The sequence below is a fragment of the Mobula birostris genome, chromosome 15 (assembly GCF_030028105.1).
Source record: "Mobula birostris isolate sMobBir1 chromosome 15, sMobBir1.hap1, whole genome shotgun sequence".
Classification (NCBI taxonomy): Eukaryota; Metazoa; Chordata; class Chondrichthyes; order Myliobatiformes; family Myliobatidae; genus Mobula; species Mobula birostris.
The window spans coordinates 48,980,252-49,003,764 of record NC_092384.1 but is presented as its reverse complement, the minus strand read 5'-3'; the positions used below and the strand labels follow the sequence as shown (position 1 = coordinate 49,003,764).

The window sequence follows — 23,513 nt, the reverse complement described above, 5'->3', positions numbered from 1 at the left end:
GCATTTATCTTGTTAAAGACCAGTAGTGTTGTTTAATCTGCTCTCTTTGCACTTAATAGTCTTAAACAACCATGTCATATTTATTTTACTGTTTGCCATTTCTGCTATAAGTGTATGTAAAACCATCTTCTTCATAGAGAATAATGTCCTGTCTGAAATATATACTGTATGTAACAACTCTTTACTTTCACTTGCAGTACTGATGCCGTTACTGGAGAAGTGCAGTGTGCAGGCAGACCAGGCTGTGCTAGCTCATAGCTTTTTTGGATTTGAAGTACAAACAAGGTATTTATCATGGGGGGGGGGGAACAAATTTACATTACAAAGCCAGTGATGTTGGTGTACTTTCAGTGGACACGTTATTAGATACACCTGTACACCTTGTGAATGTAAATATCTAATCAGCCAATCGTGGTAGCAATGCAATGCATAAAAGCATGCAGACATGATCAAGATGCTCAGACAAAACATCAGAATGGGGAAGAAATGTGATCTAAGTGACTTTGACTGTGGAATGATTGTAGGTGCCACGCAGGGTGGTTTGAGTATCTCAGAAACTGCTGATCTCCGGGAAGTTTCACACACAACAGCCTTCTACACTTTACAGAGAATGATATGAAATACAAAAAAACAGCCAGTGGGCAACAGTTCTGTGGGTGAAAATGTCTTGCTAATGAGAGAAGTCAGCAGAGAATGGCCAGATTGGTTCAAGCTGATCGAAAGGTATCAGTAACTCAAATAACCACACGTAACTACAGTGGTGTGCAAAAGAGCATCTCTGAATGCAAGTCACGTTGAACCTTGGAGTCGATGGGTTACAGCAGCGGAAGACCACACTGGCTTCCAACTCCTATCAGCTAAGAACAAGAAACTGAGGCTACAGTTGGCACAGGTTCCTCTTAACTGGACATTGAAGATTGGCCTGACGAATCTCAATTTCTGCTGCGACATGCAGGTAGTAGGGTTATAATTTGGCATTAAACCATGATTCCATGGATCCATCCTGCCTTGTGTCGATAGTTCAGGCTGGTGGCAGAGAATGATTTTTTTGGCACACGTCATCTCAAGCTGGTTCCACAAACATAACGATGAGTTGAGTGCAGTTCAGTAGCCTCCACAGTTACCAGATCTCAATCCAACAGAGCACCGTCAGGATGTTGTGGAATGGGAGATTCGCAGCATGAATGTGTAGCTGACAAATGTACAGCAGCTGTGTGATGCTATCATGTCAACATGGACCAGAATTTCTAAGGAATGTTTCCAGAGCCTTGTAGAATCCATGTCATGAAGAATTCAGTCTGTTCTGGGGGCGGGGGGGGAGCAGAGGGAGGGGGTCATACACATTACTAGAAAGATGCACCTAATAATGTGGCCACTGAGTGTATACAGTTAAACTCTGATAATCCACTGTCCAACCATTCAGGAATACTGATGATTTGTAATCCGGCTAATGTTTGAAATTCCCACTAACTAGATCCCCAGTTCCATTGTTCCCTGTACACTCAGCAGGGCCCCATTTCCATTCACCACATCCCCTTGAAACTTCCCAGTTCACTGATATGTTACTGTCTAACTGCTTTTCAAGTGAATTGAAAGTTTGTAATTTATCAGATAATAATTCTGTTAGTCCAGCACTACCAGGGTCCCAAGTGTGCCAAAGGTTTACTGTATAATTCGTAATGACTTGAAATGCTTTTATCCAAGAGTTTAACTTGCATATCTTGCACACTGAATCCTCTTATGTAAATACTGTCTGAATGTTTATGTTGTACATTATCTCAAACTTGTCAAGCCAGAAGAATAATAATTAAAATAGATACTCTATTTTCCAAATAGCTGTAGTACACACATTTGATATAAGCCACATTTGGTGTAACTGGCCCACTCTCAAACCATATCTTCACTGCTGATGTGAGGCATTGAGGACTAAAAAATTTAGATTTTGGAACCTTCCTTTGGGGAAGATGTATTAAAACTTTGGAGGCAATGATTTCATTAAAGTTGTTAATAATCTTCATTCACGTGGCAGTACTTACCAGTACCCACACTGGTACATTGATGTGTGGTCCTCTTTTTCACATATTCCTTTCCCACCCCTTCAGGCAGCCAAGTGCACTGAAGCAGTTAGTAACACTATTTGTTGGAAGAAATTGGATGCTCTGGAAAGATGCAGGAATCATAGCATGGCTGGAAGAGAGTGTAAAAGAAGTTTTAAGAAGAGTAGACGCAAAAGATCCTCTTGTACAAGAGTCTGAGAACAAGTAAGTGTACATTACATACAAAATATAATACATTTCCAATGAAACAACAGAAAGATGTAAACAAGAGAGAGTCTGCAGATGCTGGAAATCCAAAGCAACACACACAAAATACTGGAGGAACACATCAGGCCAGGCATCGTCTAAGGAAATGAGTAAACAGTTGACATTTTGGGCCAGGACTCTTCTGCAGGACTGGAAAGGAAGGGGGAAGACATCAGAATAAAACGGTGGGGAGAGGAAGGAGGTTAGCTAGAAGGTGATAGGTGAAGCCCGGTGAGTGGGAAAGGTAAAGGACTGTAGAGGAAGGAATCTGATGGTAGAGGAGAGTGGACCATAGGAGAAAGGGAAGGAGGAGGAGACCCCGGGGATGGGGAAGGGGGTGGGGGGGAACATCAGGTAGAGGAGATATGCAGGTGAGAAGAAGCAAGAGGAATAGAAGGAGGGTTCATGCCCTTCAGTTGGAGGCTACCCAGATGGAATATAAGGTGTTCCTCCTCTACCCTGATGATGGAGAGGAGACCATGGACTGACATTTTAGAATGAGAATTGGAATTAAGATGTTTAGCCACTGGAAAGTTCCACTTTTGGTGGGTAGAGCAGAGGTGCTCGACAAAGTAGTTCCCTAGTTTACAACGGGTCTCACCAATGTAGAGGAGTCCACATCGGGAGCACTGGACACAATAGACAACCTCAACAGATTCACAGGTGTAGTGTTGCTTCACCTGGAAGGACTGTTTAGGGCCCTGAATGGAGGTGAGGGAAGAGGTAAATGGGCAGGTGTAGTACTTTGGCTGCTTGCAGGGCTAAGTGCTGGAAGGGAGATTACTGGGGAGGGACGAATGGACAAGGGAATCACAGGGAGTAATCCCTGTGTAAAGTGGGGGGGGAGGTAAGGATATGTTTGGTGGTAGAATCCCTTTGGAGATGACGGATGTTGTGCAGAATAATGTGTTGGATGCAGATCTCATGGGGTTGTAGTTAGGGACAATAGGAACTCTATCATTAAGGTGGTGGGAAGATGGGGTGAGTGCAGACTTTCGGGAAATGGAGGAGATATGGATAAGAGCAGCATCATTGGTGGAGGAATCTGGATCAGCAAATTTGCGGATAACACCAAGATTGCAGATGTAGTGGACGGTGAGGAAGGCTATCATGGCTTGCAGAGGGTCTGGATCAGTTGGAAAAAGGGGTTGAAAAACGGCATATGGAATTCAATACAGACGTGTGAGGTGTTGTACTTCAATTGGACCAACCAGGGTAGGTCTTACACAGTGAACAGTAGGGAACTGAGGAGTGTGGTAGAACAAAGGGAACTAGCAGTATGGGTGCATAATTCATTGAAAGTGGTGTCACAGGAAGATAATGTCGTAAAGAAAGCTTTTGACGCATTGGCCTTGGTAAATCAAAGTATTGAGTACAGGAGATGGGATGTTGTGTTGAAGTTGTATAAGACATTGATGAGCCCTAATTTGGAGTATTGTGTGTAGTTTTGGTCACCTACCTACAGGAAAGGTGTAAGTAAGATTGAAAGAGTACAAAGAAAATGTACAAGGATGTTGCCAGGTCTGGAGGACTGAGTTATAAGGAAAGATTGAATAGGTTAGGACTTTATTGTTTAGAACGTAGAAGACTGAGAGGAGATTTGATAGAGGTATTCAAAATTATGAAGGGTGTAGATAGGGTAAATGCAAACAGGCTTTTCCCACTGAGGTTGGTGGGCCTACAACTAGAGGTCATGGGTTAAGGGTGAAAGGTGAACATTTTTTAGTGGAACATGAGGGGAAACCTCTTCACTCAGAGGGTCATGAGGTAGTGAAATGGGCTGCCAGCACAAGTGGTGCATGCAAGCTCAATTTCAATGTTTAAGGGAAGTTTGGATAGGTACATGGATGGTAGGGGTATGGAGGGCTTTTGTTCTGGCGCAGGTTGATGGGAGGAGGCAGCTTAAATGGTTTTGGCATGGACTAGATTGGCTGAAGGGCCCATTTCTGTGCTGTTTTTTCTCTGATTGTATGACTCTAAGGGAAACTCGCTCTAAAGAAGGAATTCATCTCTGATGTCCTAGAAAGGAAAGCTGCATCCTGAGAACAGATGTGGTGGAGATGAAGGAACTGAGAAAAGGGAATAGCATTATTACAGGACACTGGTTGGTAAGAGATATAATCAAGATAACAGTGGGAATCGGTAGGTTTATAAAAGATGTCGTTCGACAGTTTGCCTCCAGAGGTGGAAACAGGGTGATTGTGGAAGGGGAGGGAATTGTCAGTAATAGACCAAGTGAACTTAAAGGCTCGGTGGAAATTAGAGGCAAAGTTGATGAAATTGTCGAGCTCAGCATGGGTGCATGAAGTAGCACTAATGCCGTCGTCAGTGTCGCGGAGGAAAAGTTGGGGAGCATTACTGGGGAAGGCTTGGAATATAGACTGTTCTATTTCGCCAACAAAGAGGCAGGCATAGCTGGGGCCCATGCGAGTGCCCATGACTCTAAACGAGTTTAGAGAAAGTGGGGGGAGTGGAAGGAAAAATTGATGAGGACAACGACCAGTTCTGCCAAAAAATGTACTTTTTTTTTCAAATGTGAGCACTGCGGTTAAGTCAGTGACTTAGAAACCCAAACGTTACATTTATCAAAAGCTGGACAGATCTTCGCTTTTATTCCACTCTGCATATAATTCTGTTAATATGTCTATTGTAAACTGTAATCTTTTTTCAACTGGTCTCTTAATCCTTTCTTAACTCGGATATTCAGTCACATTTAATCTATCCACCTATCTGTATGATGCCAGATCTATAGTTTTTCTTCACCAATGTTTGAGGAATTGTGCTTGTCCACAGAAAAGTGATTTATGAGCTAATTTCTTCCTAATTTCTGTGTTTAATCTATTATAATACAATTTTTTTTTCTGTTTGGCAAGAACATGGATTAACAATCATGTTACAATTAAGCACTGATCCCTGCTGTGTACAACTGGTCACGGACTTCCAATCAGAAAGCGTACTTCTGCCATTACCCTTTGCCTTTTGTCATCAAATCAATTTTGAATGCTATTATCCAACTCATCACAAGTTTTCCATGCGAGACCTTGTGAAATGCCTTGCTAAGTTGGCCATTTTCATCAGTCTCTGTTGCCTCCTCAAGTTAGTGAGACTGAATTTCCTGGAACAAATCTGACAGTCTCTATGCAGTCCCTTCCTTTCCAAATGTACATAAGTTCTGTCTCTTCGAATTTTCTCCAATAATTTCCCTTCCATGGATACAAGGCTTACTTGGCTTATCATTGCTGCCCTTCTTCAATAAAGGAACATTAGCTTTCCTCTAGTTTTCTAGGATCTTGCCTCTGACTAACAAAGATGCAAAGTCTCCGTCAGACCCTCATCAGTCTCCTGCCTTATTTCCCACAGCATTTTGTGATAGATCTCATCTATCCACCCTTGTGCATTCCAAAGCATCTAAACCTCCACCTTCTTAAACTGACATGCTGAACTCACTGTCCTCCGCAGCCTTGATAAATGCAGGAGACAATATTAATTTAATACCTTACCTACATCCCCGGGCTTCACAGCCAGATAACCCTTTGTTTCCTAAAGACACCCATTCATCCCCAGTTGCCCTCTTGCTTCTAATATATTTATAGAATGACATGGGATTTTCCTTCATTTTACCTGTCATTTATGCTATTCCTACAATAGTCTCTTTTATTCTTCTCACACTCCTAATGATATTCAGATAACTTACACACTAGGGGCAATTTTACAGTAGCCAATTAATCTACCAACCATCAGGTCAGTGAAATGGGGAGAGGGGGTGAATTTAGAGGATTTGGAAGATACACACATGGTCACAGAGTGAACATGCAAATCCACACGACCACACTGGAGGTCAGTAATTTGGAATGTGGAAATGAAAGTACTTTTTTCCATGGAGATTTTACGTGTCAATTTTTCCCTTTCCAGGAGAAGAATTAGATACCAGAATGTACCCAGGAACATCTACCGTCACATTATTCTATCTGAAATAAAGGAGGCTATTGCAACTCTTCCACCTGTGAGTGACTGGGAAGAAATTTTCCACATTTATCATCCATAAATATGCTGCATATTTTTGTTTAGTCAAAATAAGTTGTAAATATATATATCATCCCTAGCTTATATATGGTTGAAATTATAAACCTTATCCGTGTACATGTGTATTTTTGTCAACCTTGCCATAAGGAGTAGGGTGAGAAGAACTGGAAGATCAAAAGTAGTGAGTACTTTGTAAGGTTTCTTTTATTAAGCAGTTAGCAAGGTAATTGGCAAAATATGCATTGTAGAAGAAGGACAAGATTTTCCTGTATGGTGGTGGAAATTAGAGTCAGAACATGGAGACAATACTATTCTTTGTAGAAATGGTGGATTCGAACAGAATATTTTGAGTTGTTGCAAAATCTCTGGTATTCATGTATTAAAAACTATAACTTAAACACTGGTATTGTTTTATGGCAATAATTTATAATTTTATATTTAAAAAAAACCTTCACCCTGTCTTAAAGCAAATGCAGAAAAGTTAGGGTTTTGGAACTGAACATTTCTTATTCACTTCCTTTATTTTTCCTAGTTTTGGATGTTGTGTTTCACAAAATGCTGAATTGCCAGACAATTAAAAATGTTCAGAGGGTTGTTAGATGTAAGACAATTAATTTGTCCAGAAGCCAAACTTGATAGCAGATTACTTGATTGAGATCCTTCAGCATCAAAGACTCGCCAGTTATTTTGGTCTGTAGACATGGGCAAAATTGGCGAGATTGCAACACAGCATTTGTGATCAGTGGCAAGGTAGCAATATTTGCTACTAACTTGCTGAAAAATTCACCTTGTGTAGATTCCCTGACAAAATTGTAGATGAGAAAGGAGCTGGCCAGATTCTTGAATGTGAGACCATACATACCTGGATGGGAGAGCCGGAATAGGCCTGCCCACAATACTTTGATCAGCTAAACCACATCTCTTACAGCTGGCTATCAAATCTTAAGAAAACATTGAATATCTTTGACATCCATATAGCCTCAAAATCTCTTGGAAACAATTAACTTTTTAACTATTAAAATCGTTTCAATTTAGAAGGCTAACAATTACATTTAAACACAAGCAGAGAACCATATTCCATTTCAGTTATTCTACTTAAGTGAAATTGATGGAGAATAATTCTCTGCAAGAGAATTATTATGGTCTGTTGTCCATAATAATGTCACTGAACATCTGTCAGTGAGTTTGAAATTTCCATGTTTTCCCACGTGTATGTGAAAATCTTCAGTTCGCTGGCACAAAAGCATAAAAATACCTTTGTTGTTTACAGAATGCAGATTCTCAGAGTGCACATCTATCATCTTGCTTGGTAATTTAAATACAAAAAAAGTACCTTTCCTAAGAGCATCCCTACATCACAATCGATTAATATGTGTATTAAAATTTGATTCTCCCTTTTTCTTTTGCAGGAAGTAACTGCTCAACCAGTGATGGGTTATGATCCACTTCCTCCATTAGATGGCATCATCACATATACCAGACCTGAGAGGTATGAATCATTGACATTCTTTAGTCAAACCAAGTTAATTAGATTGTGTGTTAAGATAAACACATTTATTTACCTGCTTTTTAGATGTAACATCGGACATGTTTGTGATTGTTTGCCAAATGAGTTCCATGTATGCAGTGCAGTTTTCCTCATCCCCCTTTTACCCCTCTACCATTGTGCCCTCTAGTTCTTTACTTCTCCAAAGGGCAATAGTTCCTACCCATTCACCTTGTAAAAGAACTTGAATTTAATAAATCTGTATTTAAAATTTCCAGCCTCAAACTCCAGTTTTTTTAATCTTCCTTCAGGTAAATCATCTGGCCCAAAGAGCATCAGTATAAGTATCTAGTACCCTCTCTATCGCAACATCTTTCCTGTGATGCAGTGTCTAGAACTGTATAGAGCCATGTAGGGACACGATTAGTACTTTATATAGTTGTAGCATTGGTTGACCAGTCATTGAGGCAGATGATCTTTTGGCTGTTATGCTGAAGACCTGCTGTCCAGTACTAGCCTTCTAGCAGGTTAAACTTCCCAATATTGTGGAAAATTGGGTAGGTACATCCTATTCACAAAAGGCAGGAAGCAGCAAATTATCACCTTGTCATTCTACTCTCAATAATCAACAATGATTGAAAGAGTCAACAGTGTGGTAAAGCTGCATTTGTTGGCCACAGTGCTGCTGATCAGTGCCCAGTTTGGGTTTTGCCAGGAACACTCAATTCCAGGCGTTATTAAATAGCTGAATTCCAGAGCAGTAAGAATATCTTTCTTTGACATTTTTTAGTGAGGCACTATGAAGCCTTGGATATGGAAGAAATGAAAAGCTGTTAGCTGAATAGAGTTACTTTTACTTTTCTTCATTTTGTGTGATTTATTATTAAGAGGTTGGTTATCACAGCCCCGGGATATTACTGCAGAAGTAATTTCCTTAGAACAGTGTCCTTACCCAACAAAGACTATTTCATCATAAGGTCAGAAGTGAGTATCTGTGCTGATAATTGCACAATCATCAATTCCATTTGCAACTTCTCTACAACAGGGATAATTTATACCCGAATTTAACAAAACTTTGACAACACTCTGGTATGGATTGATAAGTGGCAAGTAACATTCACACCACAGATGACCTTGTCAGTCACTGTCACTGTCCTTACCACTATTAAATCCTGCACCGTCAACATCCTTGTACTTATCATAACCTCAACAGAACCAGCCACAAAAATGTTGGTTACAGGAGAGTGTCAGGACAAGGTATCCTGTGGTGAGTGACTCGCCTCCTGCCTTCCCAAAATTATTGCACCATTTTGTAAGCTCCAACAATGCTCAATATGTATTGATCTGTCTGGCATATTATATTAGCTCAAATCTCTATTGTCATGACTATAGTGCCATGCTATCATGTTTCTTTCAATAGACCCATCTGCTAATTATATCTGATAATTAAGTTTAAAACCATGGGAATTCCAGTTAAAATCAATGTTTGGATTAAAAAATGTGTTTGTATGCTAAAAGTAATGGTTAATTATTGAAATTGAGCTTGAGTAGAAGTGCCTCTCAGAAACTCTTCTCTGCTACTTCTGGGGTGGGAGGAAATGTCAGCCTTACAAGTTAGTGACCCATAGATTGGTGTTGGCACAAATTCATAAGCAGGATTTTCTTGCAAATTAGTCAGATTTGCAGAGAATAGCAGATTATTCCACAAATTATTGATGAAAATTAATATGCTCCAAAATCAAATCTTTTGTTTTCACTTGAAGTGGTTGCAATGGATGATCTACCCCTGAATGGGACAGCACATTTTATTCACAGGCTATTAAGGAAATTATTTGTACTTTGCAGACATTTTCTGATCCCATCGTCTTTGGTTATTGACAAACCACTTTGGATTTGTTGGCTTTTAGGTCATCTGTAGTTTCTATTTCACGTAGCATCTGTATATTTGAGAGGACTCAAGAACTACATCTTGTTTAATTTTTTTTATCTTCTACTATTTTACAACTTCAAATGCATTATATTTTGATAAGCCACCTGTTACAGTACAAGACTAATTTTGTGCTGTTGTATGCAACTTCAATAACTGTATTTCCTTCTAACAGCCATTCATTTTTTTGTAAAATCCATGTATTTCTTCCCAAGGTTTCCTCAATCCCAAAGCTAATATTTTTCCTCAGAACTCTTACACTAGAGATTATCTCAGAAATTCTTCTCTGCTACTTCTGGGGTGGGAGGAAATGTCGGCCTTACAAGTTAGTGACCCATACAGTCTAGCTGTCGTCTGGCCATGGCTGTATTATAACAGCTTTCTCTTTTTTCTTTTTTAAATCTTTTTATTGAATAAGTATACAAAAAGGTAAGCCATATAGGCACTAATACACTGTTAGAATATAATAAAATTACAGGAGATATTAATACAGAAAAAAAAATGATACAATGTAATTTAAACATAACATACTAAGGTAACATAATAGTATACTAATTTTTATATATATATATATATATATCAATAGAGAAAAGGAAAAAAAAAACCCACCGTGCAACTAAACTAAAAGCAAAGCAAAGCAATGGGCTAACTTGGAAACAGGTAGAGTTAAAGAACTTAAAATCATGTCCTCAAACCCGAACTCCATTAAAAACAGTAAAAAAAAAAACAAGAAGGGTATATAAATATGGAGCAAAAAAGAGAAGAAAAAAAAATTACATTAAATGAAAATATTGAATAAAAGATCTCCAGGTCTGTTCAAATTTAGGTGAGGAATCATAAAGATTGCTTCTAATTTTCTCCAAATTCAAGCATAATATTGTCTGAGAAAACCAAAAAAAGGTAGTTGGAGCATTAAGCTCTTTCCAATGTTGTAAGATACATCTTTTCGCCATTAAAGTAAGAAATGCAATCATTCTACGGGCTGAAGGACAAAGATTACTGGAAATTTTAGGTAGTCCAAAGATAGCAGTAATAGGGTGAGGAGAGATATCTATATTCAATACCTTTGAGATAATATTAAAAATGTCTCTCCAAAAAGTTTCCAGAGTAGGACAAGACCAAAACATATGAGTTAAAGAGGCTATCTGCCCCGGACATCTATCACAAAAAGGATTAATATGAGAATAAAAGCAAGCTAATTTATCTTTGGACATATGTGCTCTATGAACAACTTTAAATTGAATTAGGGAATGTTTAGCACAGATAGAGGAAGTATTGACTAATTGTAAAATCTGCCCCCAGTCATCCACGGAAATGATAGAACCCAATTCCTGTTCCCAATCTACCCTAATCTTATCAAATGGAGCTTTCCTAAGTTTCATAATAATATTATAAATCATAGCCGATGCACCTTTCTGACATGGATTAAGGTTAATTATAGTATCTAAAATATATGTAGGAGGAAGCATTGGAAAGAAAGGAAGTATAGTACTTAGGAAATTTCTAACTTGTAGATATCTAAAAAAATGTATTCTTGATAAATTATATTTATTAGATAATTGTTCAAAAGACAGAAGGGAACCATCTAAAAATAAATCCAAAAACCGTGAAATACCCTTAGTCTTCCAAATTTGAAAAGCACGATCCGTAAAAGAGGGAGGAAAAAATGTTACCTAAAATAGGAATCGCTAGCCCAAATTGGTTAAGATCAAAAAATTTTCTGAATTGAAACCAAATACGTAGGGTATATTTAACTATCGGGTTAGAGACCTGTTTGAGGCGTTTCAAATCAAAAGGAAGAGAGGAACCTAAAATAGAGCCAAGTGTATAGCCCTGAACAGATTGTAATTCCAATGCTACCCATTTAGGAATGGATAGTATATCCTGGTCAAGTAGCCAAAATTTCATATGTCGAATATTAATTGCCCAATAGTAGAATCTAAAGTTAGGTAATGCTAAACCTCCATCTCTCTTAGCTTTCTGTAAATGTATTTTACCCAGTCTCGGGTTTTTATTTTGCCAAATAAATGAAGAAATTTTTGAGTCAACTTCATCAAAATAAGATTTTGGAACAAAAATCGGTAATGCCTGAAATAGCTTTCTCTTACAGACATGGTTTGTTTTGTTGTTAACTGCTGTTACATAGCAGCTGGGTATATTAACCATAAATTTTTGTCAACATCTATAACGCCCATTTTCTTCCTGCTTTCTGTAATTTTCACTCTTATGAAATTTCATCTGCTGCAATCTCAGTTCCATGACACTTTTGTCAAATACATTTTGCAACTTGTACATTTGCTGCTCACCTCTTTACTACCAGTTTATCACTCCTTGAAAATTTGATCAGTTAGCAAAATGATACTGGAAAGCCCTGAGATATCTATAAGCTTTAAGAAACAAAATCTGTAAATAGAATATTATGTGGAAAAATACCACACAAGCTTGTATTTTGGAGAGTTGGAGCCTGGTCAGATTAACTAAGATCTTATTCAGTGGAGTAGCAGGCCCAGGAGGCAATGTGATCCATGCCACATATTTTTGTAGATGATTTAATTAAGAAAGAAACTGCTACAATTTCAAGCTAGGAAACTATGGTAAGTAGGATTGGTACTAGGCCCCTACTATTTCTAATCAAAGTAATTACTAACAAAAATAATTAACCTAGCTAAATTGGAGGGAATGTACGTATGAAGCTCCTGTTTTTTCAAACACCTTATGTTCTTACAGGGTCTTTTAAGAGACTCCAGGATAGGTACATGGAGCTTAGAAAAATAGAGGGCTATGGGTAACCCTGGGTAATTTCTAAAGTAAGTACATGTTCAGCACAACATTGTAGGCTGAAGGGCCTGTATTGTGCTGTAGGTTTTCTATGTTTCTGTGGAATAGTATGTTTTTGTGTTATGCATGGCAAAGTTGGGTTTTGTTGATTTATAAAAATAATGAAACAAAATTTAAGTGATTATCCTTTTATGATTTTATGAGAATTGTCTATAAGCTTGTGAAGTCAAGATTTTAAATACAGAGGAGAGATTTTACTCAAATAGTTAATTTATGCATTTTTATTTACTTTTCGTATTTTAATCTAACTGAGTTTTGAGTTTGTTCAATCAGTGGTTAATCTTTCAGGGTAAATCAAGCAACAGATGAAAATACTCTGTCCCTGTTCTTTCGATCTTTGTTGCCAAATTTTAATCTTCAGGTATGTGTGAATTATAGGGAGGATGTGAATGATGGGGATATTTTTTTTTAAAACTGTATATAAATTTTTAAATATGAATTTAAACAGAACACTACAGAAAAGTATCTCGCCATTTGGGACATGTTGTCTTCTCATTATTACTATTAAGGAGGTACATGAGTTTTGAAGACCCACATTAAACCATTTAGGAACAGCTTCTTCCCCTATACTATCAGAATTCTAAATGCCCATGAACACTAAGCCATTATTCCTTTCTTTGCACTATTTATTTACAGTATTTTGTAATTGACGGTAATTTTATGTCCATGCACCCTAATGCTGCCACAAGACAACAAATTTCATGTCACTTAAGCCAGTGATAATAAACCTATTTCTGATTTGGGAAAGCATAGTGGAATTACAGGTATGTTGCACTGCAGAAATGTATCCTGTTGTAGCAGACCAGGTGCACCATGTTCTAAACTGTAACCTGACTGAGAAGTTGGAAGCGAGTGTAATAGAGCAACGGTCCCCAACAACCAGGCCTCAAAGCATGTGCCACCGGGACGCGAGGGAACGGTATGAGTCAGCTGCACCTTTCCTCATTCTCTGTCACGCACTGTTGGACTTGAACATAGGGTTGCCATCTGTCCCGTATTTGCCAGGACATCCCGTATATTGGGCTATACATATATATATGTCCTGACGAAGGGTCTCGGCCTGAAATGTCGACTGCACCTCTTCCTAGAGATGCTGCCTGGCCTGCTGCGTCCTCCAGCAACTTTGATGTGTGTTGCTTGAATTTCCAGCATCTGCAGAATTCCTGTTGTTTCTGTATATTGGGCTAAATTGGTTTGTTCTATATGGGACTGGCCTTGTCCTGTATTTCCCCCACTAAGGTAGAGCATTCCTATGAAACCTTTCGTGCTGAAATGGCATAAAGCAAAGAAGCAATTACCATTAACTTATATGGGAAAATTTTTTGAGCATTCCCGACTCAAAAAATAACCTACCAAATAACACACAAAACCAAAAATAACACTAAAATATAGTAAAAGCAGGAATGATATGGTAAATACACAGCCTATATAAAGTAGAAATAATGTATGTACAGTATTGTCGGGAAGATTAAGCCAAAACCAATTTGTGGAAAAAAAATTGGCACGTACGCTCATGCGCACGTCACATATACGTACGTCACGCATGCGCACGCAGGTGCCCACGCAAAGCTTCATGGTCGTGGTGGTCTTTTGGGGGTAAAGTGTCCCGGGATTTGACTGCTAATTTTGTCCCTTATTTTGGAGAGAGAAAGTTGGCAACCCTAACTGTAAAAGACATGTTGAGGTGAGTTTACCGCTACTTGAACACCCTCTCCCCCCCCCCCCCCCCACCGCCCCAGTTGGCCGGTCCGCAAGAATATTGTCAATATTAAAGTGGTCCACGGTGCAAAAAGGTTGGGGACCTCTGTAATAGAGTGCTTGATGCTGTGAAATGGTGTCTATATTTTATTTCACGAAAATTTATCTGGAATCACTAATACTTAATCACATGGCTTTAAGTCTGGGGCAAACATATTAAATTCTCTCAGGGCTCAAAAGTTTTGACTTTGCTGTTTGACAACAGAAAGCAGAAATACCGCAAAATGTTTTGTCAGCTTCGAAGCATGATCAGGTTCAGAAAAAAATTGCAAGCATTTACTGTAGACTGAACTGAAGTTGCATTCTGTTACCAAGCTTTTACGACTGTTGTTATTTCATTTTATTCTGTTAAGCATTGATGTGTGAATTTTTCAGGAGGACCGAAGACAGCAAGTGGAAGGTGAGGGTGCGGAAGTCCAACATGAACTGAATCAGGGAGTAAATCGTCTTATGGCTGCAATGAGAGATTTGTTGGCAAATATCCGATTTCAGGAACCACCGCAGGAGGAACATCAAGATGGTGATGGAGAATGGGACTGAAATTCCATGTATTAAATCTTCAGTGAACTTTAACCTACAATGGTAACAATAGCACACTCTATGACTGCTAACAAAGATTCATCACCATTGATATAGACATTAAAAGATGAAGCAAATATATTTAGTTTTACGAATATTATTGATAGTACTTTTCAGTGCTAACACTGTTCAGTTTCAATAAATTTCAGAGAAGAGAAAAAAATACATAGCAACTCTTTTTAAAAATTGAGAAAATTAGACTTTTAATTTGAAAAGATTTTAGTAAGTAATCAGGGTTTTTAAGATCATCTTCATTGAGGAGAGTTCATGATACTGCCTAAAATTTCAGCTGATAAGAACAGTTGATTTTCTGTACTAATTGCAGTCCTATAATGCACATGGAAATAAGTAATTAAGCAAATTGTCTAAAATTTACAGCAGTGCTGTAAAATGAAAAAGAATGCAGTTAATATAAGAGTTCGTAGCTTGGATTTGCAGAAGGAAATAACTGTCTGATTTGCCTAGGTATATATTTAAACACTACCATTTACTGCAAATGTAGTGTTGTTACCTCCATTTGGAAGATTTAGGAAGAAGCCGAACTACAGATATTTCAGTAAGTTTGAAGAATGAACGTGAACTGATGGTATGTGGGGCTTTATTGGAGCTTGTGATGTAAACGTGATGGAAGAATACATTTAAGGAGCTGAATCTATTGATGCAAGACCAGGAAAATTAGAAGTTAACAACTATATTTGAGGCCTCTTGCTTTCACAAATTCAACCTACTGATTTTATAAAATAGACACTATAATTCAAATTGCATTTCAAATACACAATTTTAAATATTATATTCACATTACCAGAAAAAAATTGTAAGCATAGATAGCTTTAACTGACCACTCTGCTGAAAAAGTGAAGAATAATTTACATTCTGTACCATATTTACTATATATAAACAGCTATTCCAAATTGGAAAACAGTAAAACTATTTTGGATATTTCAAAATTGAAATAATTTTTGGAAATGAAAATCTGAATAAGAGGAGACATTCAAATTTTTGACTTGGCTTTCATGTTCATTTTAGCTTGCAACACACTAGTTGCTTTAGCATCACACAATGTATTGTATCATCGTTCCTAAAGTATTTGAATGCTACTAAATTGAAATGCACAAGAGACGTGTAGGTTTTTGTATGTATTCATGAAACTTATTTTCTATTCCCGAAACAAAAAGAGTAATATTCAACTGACAAAAATATAATAATGTGTGCAACATTGTTAACATTAAAAGAAAGCATTTTGGCGGTTAGATTTTCTACATTATATATCATAATGGAGAAATTCTGATAGCAATTTCTAGAGTACATGCACAATTCAATACAGAATTAAAGTAGCCATTGATAATTTCCTGCTACCCCTCAGGTCTGCTATCTTGTAACCTTCTGCAGTGTAATTTGCAAAACACAGTGAACTAATAATATCTTAAGGTATAATGTCATAGACTTGCACACCTACACTAATCCCACCCTCCACCCCCCCCGCATTCCCATCAAATCCCCAGATTTTTACTTACAGAAACAATTTACAATGCACACTTAGAATACTGACCCACAGTATCTCATTAATCCAGTTGTGACCAAACCAGTGTGGGCTTTCTCTAATTAATCCATATTTCACTAAGTGACTGCTAATTCTCTTCATGATTGTTTCAAGACAAACTTCACCACCAAAGTCAAATTGGCTGGTATGCATTTACTGGGTTTATTATTGTACTGTCTTTTGAACAACCGTGTAACATTTTCTACTTACCAGACTTTGACTACCATCCCGGTATCTGTAAGTGCTAGGATGATAATATTCAGTACTTCTGGAACATACTCAAGAACACAGAATGCATCATTCTAATATAGCTAACCTTTTGTGTACCTTCTCTTTATGAATTTTTAGCCCATCCATAATCCTAACTGCATCTTATTTTGGTGAGACTTCAGAAGCATTTTCTTCCTTGGCAAAAACTGATGCAGGATATCTAAATTGTTCTCTCTTCCTGATTAATAATCTATACTCTACTTCGTAGTCTCTGATTGCCTTTGCTATACTTCTTGCAGCCTTTCTTTTCCTGTTCACATGCCTATGAAATATTTTTAAATTCCCTTATTTTCTTTGCTGTAGGTTTCTTCTCATGCTTTCTCTTGGTCTTTATTTCCTTATTTCGCTTATCAGAACTGTGCGTAAACAATCTAGTTTTCACTAATGTTAACAACTTAACATTTGTCATTTGACTTCTTTTATCTTGCTGGATTTTATTCTCAATCATTTTGATCATCCAGGGACCAGACATTTTTAATGTCCCTTCATTGCTACCTTGAACGGATACACTCAGACCTTATCTGAAAGCTCTCCATCTTCAAAGACTTGCAATTGACAGTTGTATTTGGCAAGTTCAATTCCAACTTTCCTGTGCCAGTCTTGTTCTCAGTATGTTGTATATCAGTGATTTAGATGAATCAATAGATGGCTTTGTTGCCAAGTTTGCGGATGATATGAAGATTTGTGGAGGGGCAGGTAGTGTTGAGGAAACAGGAAGGCTGCAGAAGGACCTAGACAGATTAGGGGAATGGGCAAGGAAGTGGCAAATGAAATACAAAGTTTTAAAATGCATGGTGATGCACTTTGGTAATAGAAATAAATGTGCTGACTATTTTCTAACTGGGCAGAAAATCCAAAAACCTGAGATATAAAGGGACTTGGTAGTCCTCCTAAAGGTTGACTTGCAGGTTGAGGCAGTGGTGAGGAAGGAAAATGTAATATTAAGAGGTCTTGAGTACAAGAGCAGGGATGTGATGCTGAGGCTTTATAAGGCACTGGTGAGGCCTCACCTTGAGTATTGTATACAGTTTTGGGCTCCTCATCTAAGAAAAGATGTGCTGGCAGTGGAGAGGGTCCAGAGGTTATTCTTAAGGATGATTCTGGGAATGAAAGTGTAATGGCTGTGGATTTGTACTCACTGGAATTTAGAAGGATGAGGGAGGATCTCTTTGAAACCTTTTGAACGTTGAAAGGCCTAGACAGAGTAGATGTGGAAAGGGTGCTTTCCATGGTGGAGGAGTCTAGGACAAGCGGGCACAGCCTGAAGATAGAGGGGCATCCATATAAAACGGATGCGGAGAAATTTCTTCAGCTAGAGGGTGGTGAATTTGTGGAATCTGTTGCCACATGCAGCTGTGGAAGCCAGGTTGTTGGGTGCATTTAAGGCAGAGATTGATAGGTTCTTGATTGGGTACGGCGTTAAAGGTTACGGGGAGAAGGACAGGGAATGGGGTTGGGGGGTAAAAAAGAATCAGCTATGATTGAATGATGAAGCAGAGTCGAAGGGCCGAATGGCCTAATTCTGCTCCTATGTCTTATATTCAAACAGGCCTTTCTCTAATTTAATTTTTTATATATAGATATCTTGGCATGATCTGTATCCTCTTCTATAGCTGTCTTAAACATTGTATTATGATCATGTTTTCAGGGTATTCCCTACAGACATTTGCTCCATTTCACTTGGTCAATTTCCCTAAAAAAGTACTTTCACTGCCTCTCCTTTCTCTCTTGTATTTCCTGAATATCTTGTATCAAGGAATATTGAGAACTAATTCCTTTTTATTTTAATTGCTACCATAATATTCTCTCAGCAATTGGGAGCCATGGGGTTTCTCTTTGTATGACTCTTATTGGAGAATAGTTCAAAAAAAGTTACCATACATCATACACTGATTTTCTATGCATAAACCTAGAAAAATAATTTACCGAACTATATCTCCACTCCTTACTCATTTAAATAATATTTTACATGGCATTTCTACAATATGAAACTAAGTGGTATGTATTAATTAAAATACAGCAGAATAAATTATTTTAATGTCTATGCTCATTATCAGAATTATGTACAAAATTTTCAGATTATTTCTGCTGTTCAGCCTACAATTGCTCTGCCCTTGTACATAAATTTTTAAATAGTTTTCACTCATTTTGCACATCACTTGAAATAAAATTATTCTTTGTGTTATTGTCATAAAATCAAATTGCTAAAATTCTTAGAAATTTTTGCCTGTTGAATGTGTATTGCAGATCTATAAATAGATGCAGTGCTGTAGTAATCCCAAATGGTTAATTGCACTGTGACTCAACCAACCTGTTGAGTATACTTCTTGAGTTTACCAAGTATGCATGTAAGGGTACCTTAGACCTTGGACCCCTTGGGTCTGGTCCTGTCTTTGAAAAAAACTCCCTATTTCTACTGGTATTATTTATCTCTTGATCTTTCTAGTATGTTTGTTTTTGAGGTCAGTTGTAAGCAGCAACACTTTAGTGCTGATTACAAAATTTAAAGACGGATATAGACCAGATTTGTACTAAATGTACTTGGAACTTGTGTCATCTGTTCTCTCTGTTTGTATTTTAATACCAAACCATGCCTGGATTGCAAGGAGAATGTTATTCCCCTGGGCTTGGTATGAATAAAAGCTAAGATGCTTGAGGAAATTTAGGGATCTGTTGTTTAATCGGTTAGACAAGGCAATACTTGGGAACAACTGTAATGATTTCCAGTAAAGAATATTGGAGTTTTCTAATTTGCTTTTGTAAAGATAGTGAATGAGAGAAATCTGGTAAGTTAATTTATAAATTATCTGAGTCACAGAGTTGTCCAGCACGGAAAAAAGTGCTTTTCAGGCCAACCATATCACAACATCTGTTGCACCCATCTATTTCCATTTCACAAAGTTTAGGAAGATTTTCTACAAAACAAAATCCCCTGGATGTAAGGGTAATATACTACAATAGATTGTAAATGGGCTGATGGTTTATAGTCAAAGTGGTTATTAGTGGATTTGCTAATCATGAACACAAGATTCTGCAGATGCTGATGATCCAGAGTAACAGACACAAAAATGCTGCAGGAACTTAATAGATCAGCAGCATCTATGGAGATGAATAACAGCATGAACATCAGTTTCTCAAATCTCTGGTAATTTCTACCTCCTTCCTCTTCTCTCTTGCTTCATTTCTTATTCTGACTCCCTTCTTACCCCATTCTCTTTACCTGCCTATCACCTCTCTGGTGCCCCTCTTCCTTCCCTTTCTCCAGTGGTCCATTCTCCTCTCAAGTCAGATTTCTTCTTTAGCTCTTTACCCTTTTCACCTATCACCTCACAGCTTCCCACTCCAGCCTCCCTCCCCTACCCACCCCACTTCTTAACCTGGCTTCACCTATCACCTGCCAGTTTGTACTCCTTCCTGTCTCCCCCACCTTCTTATTCTGCCTTCTTCCCCTTCCTTTCCAGTCCTGACAAAGGTGTCTCAGCTCAAAACGTCATTTGTGTATTCCTCTCCATAGATACTGTCTGACCTGCTGAGTTCCACCAGCATTTGTGTGTGTGTGTGTTTTATTTTTTGTCTGGGAATAAATAATGTATTATCCAACAAAAATTGGCACCAAGGTTTGTGCTGCTTATCAACGTTCTATGTCTTGAAGGGTCTTTTAATTCTGACAGCACATTGGAGAACATGAGTTCTAAAACTAATAATAGGTGTTAAAGGATTGTAGCCAATGTTGAAAAATAAACATTAATTGAAGATTAATGTCATTCATGTAAACAGGTTGAATGCTAAGTATACAAATACTCAAGGGCAAAGAATTAAGGTGAATGATAAGAAATCTTGATGTTTTAGTGCACGAGTCCCTGTTGGTAATTAAAGCAAATAAAGTTCAAGCTTGTATTTACAGGACAGATCAGTATAAAATAAAACTTCTTTTGCTGCTTGTAGTAAACAAAGTAAAGTTCAAAGTTCAAATTCAATTTATTAACCAAGTACATATATGTCACCATATAAAACCCTGAGATTCATTTTCTTGCAGGCATAACCAGTAAATCCATAATAGAATAATAGTCATAACAGAATCAATGAAAGACCAAACCAGCTTGGGCATTTAACCAATGTGCAAAAGACAAACTGTGCAAATACAAAAAGGAAATTTTAATAAATAAAGCAATAAATATCGAGAACATGGAAGCTCAAAGTACATTTATTACCAAGGTATTTTTACATTGTACAACCTTGCGACGTGTTTCCTTGCAGGCAGCCACAGAACAAGAAACCCAAAAGAACCCAGTTTAAAAAAACTGATAAATACCCAATGTGCAGAGAGAAAGAGGGGAAAAAAAAATCATGTAAACAATAAAAATAAGCAAATATCATTCAGGTCAGAAGTGAGACCTCAGACACAAAGCCCAGAACCGGCCACAGCCTTGGCCTCAGGTCAGCACATAGCAGAGCCTGCAGACACAAAGCCCAGAGCGGAGTAAATGTCGTGGAGCAGTGAACAGAACCAGCCCGACCCGTGCCTCTGGTCCCAACACCTTGCCTTTTCAGTCCAGCTGGCCTGGTGTTGTTTAAATCGTCCAAACATCGGGTCGTTCCTTGTTCTAGGACCCAAGCCCTGCTGTTTCATTACACTCTGGGCCTGGGCCCTGCCACCACTTTTCAATTCATACACAGCCTTTCCAAATCGACCCGCTGCCGAAATCAATCAAACTTCGCTCTCTGTTTAGGTAGATGGGCACTGAATCTGCCTCTTTACTGCTCCAACTTTCCACCTCTCCACTTGCCCCAACTTTGTTCCTAATATGCTTCACCCTCACCCTGACTTCTCCTCTCCACTCGCACTGACTTTTTGTTCCAAATATGCTACGACCTCACTCTGACCTCCTCTAACTCACCCCACCTTTGCTTCACTCCCGCACACTTCGACCCTCTCCTCACCCACGCATTCACTTGTTCCCCCATCATTTGCGCTGATTTGTTTATCATAAGTATTTAGTTATATTTCTTGTTTTGTTAACCACCAGTAAGTTGTTGCTTGCCTTCAGCAGCACCATCTTAAACCGGAAGGATGAAGAGTCCTTGAAAGCGGGTCCATGGGTTATGGGAACGTTTTAATGATACAGTACAGTGAAGTTGATGAAGTTATCTCCCTTTGATTCAAGAACCTGATGATTGAAGGGTAATAACTATTCCTGAATGTGGTGGTGCGAGTCCTGAACCTCCTGTACATTCTTCCTGATGCAGCAGTGAGAAGGGAGCATGGCCTGGGTGGTGGGGGTCCCTGATGATGGATGCTGCTTTCCTGCAATAATGTTTCATGTAGATGTGCTCAATGGTGGAGAGGGCTTTAACTGTGATAGGCTGGGCTGTATCCACTACTTTTAGTAAATCTTAATTAGAACACCTTTTGGAGCTTCAATGGTGGGTATTTTATTCTGAAACCCATCACCCCTTTAAGCACATTAGCTGTCGACAGATTGTTTCTCTCCCAAGAATGGGGTCTTTGGAGTTTCTTACAACATTTCTGCAGCTCTGGGTTTTTTGCAAGGTGGGGTGCTAGCCCCTTCTCCTTTTGCAGCCAAGCTTGGAAATGTAATGGTGGATATATTAGCATGTTTTGAAAAGAATACAGGATGGCCTTCAGATTAATTTCAATTTCAATTACTCATGTAGTTTACAAGAGTTTTAATCCATATAATTTAAAGTGATAGATTGAGATTTATTAGCACAAACAGATAATTAGATTATACTTATGGAGGCGAGTTATTAGGACAGACAAAAATCATTTGAGCAGAATTAGATGTTGAGATATTAGAAATTAACAAATCTAAATTATGAATAAACTCTCCTCAGTCTCCAGCTGGGTACAGGTATTGATTTTAAACGACGTTTTGATGACAATCCCTGCCATGTTTGCCATTGAAATGTCAGTTACAGTCGATACTTGTACCCGGTTGGAAGCCAGAGGAAGAGTTTATTTGTCGTATACACCAGGAAAACACTAGTTCCTTTTTCAAAACTAAATCAGCAATGTAGCGGAATAAGAGTAATTGGCATTCAAATTAGTATAATTAAGCAGACAACAAAAATGTATCATCCCCGGGTCACTCCCTCTCAATTAAACTAAACTAACTGACCAGGACAAAGCATGAATACGTAACTATATTCATTTGCTTCTACCATGCCCTGACCCATGTCACAGATTACCATGATCCATAATTTATGTGCAACACAAAATACAATAGAGACGGATAGAAAATAGATACCGTACATGGCTCCTACATCCCAGGCCCTTGCTATTAAACTATAATTACACTACTTACTACTAAAATAGGTAACATTTTTGCAAATGTCTTCCTCCTTCTACCAGTCGTCATGCCATAGTCATCTAGGCCGGAGGTTACCAGCACTTAGTTCAGTACAGAGTGATCTTTACCACCTCTATGCCTGCCTCTTCATTAGCTATGTAGAACAGTCCATATTCCAAGCCTTCCCCAGTAATACTCCTCAACTCTTCCTCTGCTATGACGACTGCATTGGTGTTGCTTCATGTAAGTAAGTAAGTAAGTCAAGTCAAAGACATGAAGTTTCTAGAGCTGTAGTTCTTCAAACCTCTGCTTCCTGTAGAAGAAAGATCTTGGTTATAGGTCTGTCCAGAAAGCTGGTCTTGATCTTGATGTGTCCCTTCCCCACAAAACCTCTTCTGACTGCAAAGACTTGGATGATTCTTCCGACGACCCCTGTACTTTGAGGTACTGTGTTGTCAACTATAAGCACAATGTCTCC

At 38.3% G+C, this 23,513-nt stretch overlaps 1 protein-coding gene across 1 annotated transcript in view; it reads left to right on the top strand.

The window, feature by feature from the left end:
* Positions 1 to 20,846, top strand: part of tcf25 (TCF25 ribosome quality control complex subunit) — a 44,085-nt gene extending 23,239 nt beyond the window's left edge. Inside the window, exons 13-18 of the mRNA XM_072279741.1 lie at positions 198 to 285; positions 2,103 to 2,261; positions 6,216 to 6,306; positions 7,736 to 7,815; positions 12,866 to 12,938; positions 14,711 to 20,846. Coding sequence (XP_072135842.1) covers positions 198 to 285; positions 2,103 to 2,261; positions 6,216 to 6,306; positions 7,736 to 7,815; positions 12,866 to 12,938; positions 14,711 to 14,875 — 656 coding nt within the window. The 3' untranslated portion in view covers positions 14,876 to 20,846. The remainder of the gene's footprint in view (positions 1 to 197; positions 286 to 2,102; positions 2,262 to 6,215; positions 6,307 to 7,735; positions 7,816 to 12,865; positions 12,939 to 14,710) is intronic.
* Positions 20,847 to 23,513: the final 2,667 nt, after the last annotated feature.